The 8454-nt window shown below is 45.5% G+C and overlaps 1 protein-coding gene across 1 annotated transcript; it reads right to left on the bottom strand.

The window, feature by feature from the left end:
* Positions 1 to 151: 151 nt before the first annotated feature.
* LOC118330707 (BTB/POZ domain-containing protein kctd15-like) lies at positions 152 to 7867 on the bottom strand. Its single transcript, XM_035665359.1, has 5 exons — positions 7446 to 7867; positions 4103 to 4278; positions 2962 to 3106; positions 786 to 1088; positions 152 to 622 (listed from the first exon to the last, which is right to left on the bottom strand). Exons 1-5 carry the CDS (start codon positions 7470 to 7472, stop codon positions 461 to 463), a joined length of 813 nt encoding a protein of 270 aa, XP_035521252.1. The 5' UTR covers positions 7473 to 7867; the 3' UTR covers positions 152 to 460.
* Positions 7868 to 8454: the final 587 nt, after the last annotated feature.

Genomic DNA, 8454 nt, shown 5'->3' with positions numbered 1-8454 from the left:
AGAGGCATCCAGCTAGCTAACTGTTGCTAAGCTAAGCTGGTGTTGTCTGATGGGTTGATTTGTAAACGGTTTAATTAAAGTTACATAAAGAATATTTAAAAATGAGACATCAGAGACCTTTTTCTCTTTTTATCAATACATCTGTACAAATGAAAAATAGACACAAAGTAAGCTAACAAATACATTAAATATACATTTTTTCAAAATGTCAGTTTTATAAAAAGAATTAAATTATGCGCCCCGTGGCTTCCGTACACACTTATAAAAAGACCTGTTTATTTGTACATACAGAGGACGATATTGATCAAGCTGTTCATATCAAACTGATTCTTATTACAAATATTATTTACAGTTCTGGTTCTTCCCACAGAAGGTTGACATCTGCAGAGGTCAAAGGTCTCTTAAAGAGATATTTCCTGGAAAGGTTTCAAGTCTTCAGGTGGTTTTCTGATGGTGCTGTTCAGTCCAGAGGTTCCTGTTTGATCCGGATCGGGGTGCTGGTGATGGACTGGCTGTGCCGCAGGTCACGACACAGGACGTACTCACTGAACTGGGACGAGTCGACTCCACCGCCGCAGGACGCCTTAACGGTGAAACCCTTCTGAAACAGACGCTCCAGGACCTGCAGACAGACAGAGAGACAGAGAGGCAGACAGGTGTTTAATGTGCAGGACCAACAAAAATCACTGATACGTTATCAATAAATCCTGAGGTTGGTCTGTGGGACGATTGGGAAGTCAAATCAATGGATCAATAAGTTCAGTCGCTGGGTGAACAGGTCTCACCTGCACAGAGTTGAGCCTGCAATATCCGTTGAGGGGGAAGCGGATCACGTGGGTCGGGTCCTGGTTCCAGCCGGCGTTGACGGAGTTACACATGACGTCTCCGGTCTCGGGGAAGATCTCTTCAATCAGGACTTTCTCCCCGCTCAGCGCGATCCTCTCGCCCAGGTCGGGCGTGACCCGAACCACCAGACACTCGCATGGTGGCGCCCGCTGGGACTCCTGCTCCGCCTGCCAGCGATCCAGCTCCCGGACCATCGGGGTCAGCTGGTAGTACCGAGCCTCCTCGTACAGCTGGGGGAAGTCCTGACGGGACCAGAGAGAGGGCAGGTTAGAGACTGTAACCATGACGACAACAAGCAAAACTTCTGTGGCTGGCGGTAAAGAAGAGAAGATCTGTTCAGCTGTTTTTATGGTTTCAGATTGAGAACGAAAGAGAAAAACGCAGTTTAGTGAAATTCTGTAAAAACGTGAATGTTTATCCGAACTCAAGGTCCACTTACTGGCTTTCTGCTGAGCTTTCTCTCAGAACTAACTGAGGTTTTTATCCACTACTTTATTGCAAAGTAAGAACTTCAGTTGGTGTGAAACAAACAAATCAATATGAAAGCAGTAAAATATTCAGTCTCACGTCGGCTCGTACATTGGTCTGTCGGACCATAACAGGCATTTTAAAAGTTGTTACCCCCTCATCTCGCAGACCGACATAATCTGAATTCAGACTTTTCATAAATCTCCATCATGATGTCGTTATTTCAGCGTCTTAAAAGACTCATCAGACGGCACAAAAAAACTAATAAATTATGTAGTTGCTCCGTAACTGCTGGATGTGGAAGTAAGCTAAGAAGGCTGCCACAATAAGATGAAACTGTTAGATTTAAAGCAGCTTTAACTAAAACTATAAAGGATCGAGAACAGAACCCTGAGGAACCCCACAACTAATGACTGACTCTTTAAATGAGGAGATTTTGTCCTTTTCTTTCCCTCTTTATATGATCTGAAAGCATAAAAACAACTGAACTGACCTCTTCTTCTCTCTATCAGTCCTTCTTTACTGTTGCTGATATAAACTGAGCTGCAGGACTTATTATTCCGTCTCTTTCTGGAGGATCTGAGTGCTTCTTCCTCCGCCGGTCACACAGAAAGAAAAGAATTGTGGGTTTTTTTTACTCCCCACTGCTGCTGACAGAGAGCTGCTGTTAGCCTGAGGCATCACACTGTATCAAAGCCTCGCCTCCTTCACTCCCCCCTCCTCCATCCTCCTCCTCCTCACCCCCATCTCAGGCTGCGAGCGAGGGATAGATGTGTTTTATAAAGAGGGGTTGTGTCTGCAGGGCGTTTTAGTCATCCTGAGCAGAATAACAGAGGCAGCGCTCGCTAACTACAGGGAGGGAGATGAGAGAGATGCAATATGCCCGCTGACTCCCCCCCCACCACACACACACACATTTAGTAAAACACACACTCGTCAGTGGATGCAGCCGCCGGCGCTGATTAAAGTGTCAGAATCTGAGAGTTCAAAGACTCGCTGCAGTTTCTTAACTAAGAGACGAAATCATTTGTTTCACCTCGAGGTTCAATCTTTACATATCTGAGCTCAGCGTCAGAGAAACACGCTCAATATTTAATATCAAACTTATATCTGTTGTTTTTTTAAAGCTTCTCTATGTAACATTAAACTGTAGCTAACAGCGCCACCAGTGGCCGCTCAGTGAACTGCAGTCAGCGTCCTGTTGCATCATCCTGGGCATCGGCCAACAGTGACAAACACGGTAGCTAACGTAGCTAGTGTTGACACTGTAGAGAAGCGGAGAGAGAAGGCACTCGGGAGCATAAACGTCACATCCTACTCACATATGAAAACTTTAAATCTATTTGTTTTAACTAATATATTTTTTATTATTTATGTTTTTATATCCTGATTGATGACATTATTATTATTTTATATGAGGGAAGATTGAATATTTCTATATAGTTATTAATGTCTGCCACTGTGTCGGATTCCCCTTGATATCAATGAGGTGACAAAAACACTACCGCTGTTGTCCACAGGGGTCACCAGAATCAACACAGACTGAAAGTTCCTTGTAGGAGTTTAAGACCTCTGCCTCCCGCTGGTTGTGTTGTGCAGGTTAGGGTTAGGTCAGGTCAGCGTGTTAATCTTTGGTTTTTCAGTTACCTTGAAGTCTTCCGGCAGAAGCAGCTTGCAGGTCCGCAGGAAGCTGAGGATGTAGCGAAAGATGTCTCCGTCTCTGTCGATGAAGTAGTGCTGCTTCAGACTGTCCAACACGATGGGCTCGGTGCCGTTAAACAGACGACTGATCCTGCAGAGACACAGACCGCCAACAGTGAGAAAGACAACAGGAATACAGTTTATTTATACACCCAAACACTCATTACAGCACCAAATGTGGATTGTTGGGGACTGAAAATAGTCCCCAACACGTTTTAGTAAATTACTGAACCTTTTTAAACATTATACTATATATAAGTAAAGTCATGACAGTATAGAGACATCTTGTTGGTCTGAACCACAAACTCTAAAATTAACAGTCTGTAGTCTCCATGGCGTCCCCCATAGGTCTGTGAAAATATAGAATAAGTCCAGAATTATCCTTTAAAAAAGAGAAAATATTGATTTTCTGCTAAGGAAACATTAAAGGAGCAGTGTGTAGGAAAACTACAGTGTTTGGTTTGTCCTTTCTGGGCTACTGTAGAAACATGGGGGTTCAACATGGCGAACTCCACCAGAAGAGGACTCACTCCCTCTGTAGATAAAAGTCTCATTCTAAGGTTTAAGCAGTTGATTAAACACTAATGAAAACATACCAGTGGATATTAGATCCTCAATGTGGGCTTCAGTTTCTACTATAAACTGTAACTGTAGTAAATTACTAATCAGTGCCTCCAGGATTTCCTTTTTTTGGGGATTGTTGTGTCCGAAAATCTTACTGCAGATTTTCTAAATGAAATATCGGGGACAGCTATGATTGGTCGAACTCACAAGAAACTCAACCTCCTCCAACAGTTTGTCGCTGCCAGCCTCCTCATCACTTCCTCTCTGACTCTCTTTATTCTTATATTGAACACAGATCTGAGGTCACTTTATACTTATACTCTAGTACCTACCTTTCTCTCTTGTACAGTGTTTATATTATATTATATATATATTTTTTCATACTGTTCTTATACTGTCTTTATACTCTTTTTTTCTCTTTTTTTCTCAACCTTTGCTGCTGTATTTGGAATTCCCCATTGTTGGGACTATTAAAGAATCTTATCTTATCTTATCTTAACCTCCATCCTGGCAGTGGTCTTACCTGGACTCGGGGTATTTGGTGAGCGTTGCCAGGCTGCTGGTGTACATGTGCCCCCCCACGTCGATGTGTACGGGGGCGTTGGCCTTGGTGAGCTGGGCAGGAGATGGGATGCCCTGGGTGGTCATGGGGGACACAGGTGAGCGGCTCAGAGACATCCTGGACATGCTCCGCCCCTCCTGTGACGACAGGTAACAACAGGTCAGAACTTTGACAGGAGCTTTATAAGGATTATATAACACAGGATGGTAAACAGTAGAAACATCAACCAACCTACAAAGCTGCTGTACAGCTACAGAATATTCTAGCTGTTGTAGTAAAGAGGATATCTATTGCTGAGCCTCCACGCAGTCGATTAAGGGTTTATAGAAAGATCTCAATCGTACCTATCTGTTTTTTTAACGCAAAGTATTGGATTGTTACTCGGCACCGGACGAGAAGTTCAGGTATCGGGAAGGAAAAACTGGTATCGGAACATCTCGACTTGACCAGCACAGTTTCAGTGCCGTCCAGGAACCAGTTTTCCTGTTCCGGTTCTTTGGCTGAAGAACTGGTTGGTCCCGGCTCTAAACCGGCTTTCAAACTGCTTTGGTGGAAAAGAGGTACTATTAGAGGGCTGGTCTTTCCCACTACCCCAAACACAGCCAACACAGTCAGGTTCCACCTGACGTATGCGTATGGTGTTAGTCGGAAAGAATCAATCTAATATAGTTGTGAATTAATAGAAATCTAAAGTTTGAGGCCGATTTGTTTTATGGAGCAGTGATTCAAAATCGGGAAGCGTTCCATTAATATAAAGATCATTAATTTAGTCCATTATTGAGTTAAATGTAATACAGAGGGCCGTCTTACGTTAGAGGTAATATTTGTGATGGAGGGAAGAGAATAACAGCGTACAGAAATCTCACAGTTCAAAGCAGAGTTCTGTCTCAGAACCAATCAGATAAAAGCTGATCATTCAAACGTCTCCCGAGTTGAACCTGAACTGAGGATTGATACGAGGTCAGAGTGCCCTCTGGGCTCTGCTGCAGTCTCTGTTTTAACTTCATATCCCAGGAGCCCCCGCTGTTCTGTGCAGAGCTGGTGGTCTGAACTCTCCCCTGTTTGAAGTTGGTCTGCAGGCTGATCTGATCCACTCTGCTGTCAGCGTCCTAATTGGCCTTCATCGGCTCTGTTTCATTGAGTCAGATTCAGCAGAGGGTCCTCAACTGATCAACTGATCAAGACCTGGTCCTGGTCCTTTATCCTATCTCTCCGTGATTATTCCACATTTATGGGGAATGATCACGGAGGTATACTGATGTTCGGTTAACAGGGTGAGGAAGGGTTCGCCACCGTCAACCTGAAGGATGCCTTCCCGATACCCTTCAAGCAGGGGCACTGTATCTAAAACATTCAGGTCCTCACTTGTTCTCCTGGACCTTCAGCAGCTGTAAGAAGGTCCAGTATCTATACGCTCTCAGAAGAGCAATGCTGCTGGAACTTTCCTAAAAAACAAAACCAACATGGATCCTGGTTTTTGGACTCCAGGAGAGACACCACTGCACTGGCTCTGGAGGCCTTAGAAACTGGCCTCTTTATATAGTACACAGCCATAGTCACAGTATCATCCTGGGCGTCGGCCAACGGTGACAAACACTGAACGCTGTAAAATTTAATTAAATTAAATTGAATTATTTGTATAGCGCCAATTCAAACAACAAACAGAAGTTACAATAGAGCAGTTCCAAACTCCTATAAATTAAATTATAAACAAACTGACAATCATATTAAGAATAACCGTTACTATCTGCAATGTTCCTATATATTTGGACCGTTAGCTCCATGCTACTAACTAGCTCGCAAACAAGCTAATGTTAGCCAGGCCAGCTGCAAATCAGTCACAGTGAATTACATTATCTGACACCAGTCCTCGTGTACGGCACAATGTCGACTCCCTGAAACCAACAATCTGCCCCGGGGCGGGCTGCAGGGTCTGATCTACGTCGCCCTCCTTTCACTCTCGTCCAGCTTCTGTTCTGAAGGGTTCAGGTGGAACATGTGAGGCTGAGTTTGGTGGCTCCTCTTTGGAACCACATTCAGGGTTTTCAGCGATTCTCCTGGACGGGACGCCACGCAAGCTCCCGCTTCAGAGGAACCGCTGTCTCAGGTGACCTTGTTCCACTATGCAAGAGGCCCGGAGACAGTCCACTACAGTCCACTACATGGCTGCGACCCATAGCGGGGGAGTTTACAGTTCATGCTGCTGGTTACTGCAGTAGGACTGAATGCAGGATATTAGAGTAATTTACATTGTTGCGAATAATAAATAATAGGGGGCTCACTGATGAAATAGAGGATGGTGATGACCCGGGGGGCTGCTGGGATTAATTGACCCTCCCTCTCTCGGTTGTAAAGAAGAGCTTTGAAGCATGAAAGGTGAACAGGAGGCAGGCTGCAGCTTTCAGTGTCTCTGCCCCGAGGCCGGCACTCTGCCCCGAGCCAAACTGACAAACACTGCTGCCTCTCTGTCTGCAGTAACTCCTCCACTGCTGTCTGCAGGTCTCTGATGACTGCTGCTCTATAAAGGCACACATTATAATCACACTGCTGATCCACTACAGGCTTAAAACCAAAGTCACATCACTTCTTCTCTCAGAGTTTCAGGAAGAAATCTCATTAAAAGCTTTTTTATTCCAAATCAAACTCTGACCTATAAATTCAATCATGTGAACAGACATGTATGAAGGCTCTCATATTGTGGGTGTATGGAGCAGCTCTCGCTTATGTGGAAACAACGCCACACGCCAGACTCCATTAAAAAATCTGAACATTTAATGCGCACTCACACTTCGGCAGCCATTGAGTGTCGCCTGATCCTGATGGAAGAGGTTTTCTCTTTAGTGTGAAGCCTTCTGGTAAATTCGGCCTGTGAACTGTCCATAAACTGGAACTTAGTTTCGATAATCTTTACTTTTAGCACAGAGTTACTGCCGCCCTTCACGGCGCATCGGACGGTACAAGATGGCAGCAAGAACCGGCGGGCTAACAGGGAGAGTTTACGTTTTGTAGAAATTCTCTCTGATTTGGATCATTTGGTTTCAGCCGAATTAATAAGTGAGTGAGTCGGTTACCGGACAGATAAACCACTGTTGTACCGCTGATACCTGCGACTGTCCAAACTCAGCAGAACTTAAAACGGCCAGATTTTAAACGGAATTTGGTCAGACTTTAGGAGCAGCGCGTATCGGGGCTAGTCGAAACTCAGAGACATTTAATCACCATTTCTGGATTTTACAACATAAACTTAAAAACTCTGCGTCTAAACCTCCCATGAGACTGTTCGGTTAAAGCAACGCGTCCTTACCTGAGAGGACACCGACACAGACGACATGGAGACCGGCGGCTGTCTGCTCCGTCCCGGGGTTGGAAATGTGAGGATACCGGTTGGTCTTCACTGACGTCCTGGCCGGGCTTCCTCTCCGTCCTCCGGTGCGTGTGTGGAGCACAAAGATCCTCCGAAAGAATAAAAGAGGAGGGCTGAAAGAGAAGTCTTGCCTGGGGCCCTTCAGACCCCCAGGGGCCAGGATTAGGTTACAATAACGCGTCCTAACTGGTCTGTGTGAACCGGGGTCCGGATCCTGCGCTTCAATATCAGGTTCAGGGTCTCAGTGTGGAGCTGGTCCTGTCCGCGCTGCACATCCACGTCTTCCTCTCCGACAGCTGATATATTTGAGCAACCATCCCTCTGGCTCTGGAGCCAAATGACGTCTATCGTCATGCATTATGCCCCCCCCCCCAGCAGCCTGAGGACAAACGCGCCATTTCAATTATTGCGCGCTGGTAGATGGAGATGTGCGCCGGGAGGCTGCGCACACTGAGCCGGTTTATGCTCCTCAGCTGTCGGCCTGAAGCCTCAGTGTGTCCCGCTGCTGCTGTCTGAGGAACCGGGAACAGTCGGTCCGATCAGGAACCATTTTGTGTCTCAGTGCGGAACTTTACGCAGGAGAGAGTCTGCCTCTCCTCTGCCACTGAACCCCCCATCCTCTTTAATCAATATAATAAATACAGTCTGTCTTTAATAAGGCGACTGCGCAGCTTTAGAGCTGCTTGAGGTCAGAGGTCACAGCTGTTCTGTCTGCCATCAGGGGCAGATGTTCAGGGGTGAGAGAGGGGGCAAACTATGGAAGCCCATTCCTGCCAATGTGGTAAAACTGTATCCTGAGAGACCTTTTAATGAGATAATAAAAGGTTTCTGATTATACCCAAGCAATCAGCTTCCATAGAATCAGATCCTGAAGGCCACATGAAAGAGTGGAGAGCTGGTCCTCCTCAAAGACCATCAAAGACCATTAATTCAGTTCAATTCAGTTTTA

The sequence above is a fragment of the Morone saxatilis genome, unplaced genomic scaffold (genome assembly GCF_004916995.1).
Source record: "Morone saxatilis isolate NCDOM2014 unplaced genomic scaffold, NCSU_SB_2.0 Contig2, whole genome shotgun sequence".
Taxonomy (NCBI): Eukaryota; Metazoa; Chordata; class Actinopteri; family Moronidae; genus Morone; species Morone saxatilis.
The sequence above is the reverse complement of the archived record's forward strand: the minus strand, read 5'-3'. Positions and strand labels throughout refer to the sequence as shown.

Bases quoted from the DNA above. Each gene is read 5' to 3' on its own strand.
- LOC118330707 (XM_035665359.1), bottom strand. From the start codon at position 7,472: ATGTCGTCTGTGTCGGTGTCCTCTCAG. The intron at 3,107-4,102 runs GTAAGACCACTG...GTGTCTCTGCAG, and splicing joins ACCAAATACCCCGAGTCCAG to GATCAGTCGTCTGTTTAACG. The intron at 623-785 runs GTGAGACCTGTT...GTCTGTCTGCAG, and splicing joins GCAGGCTCAACTCTGTGCAG to GTCCTGGAGCGTCTGTTTCA.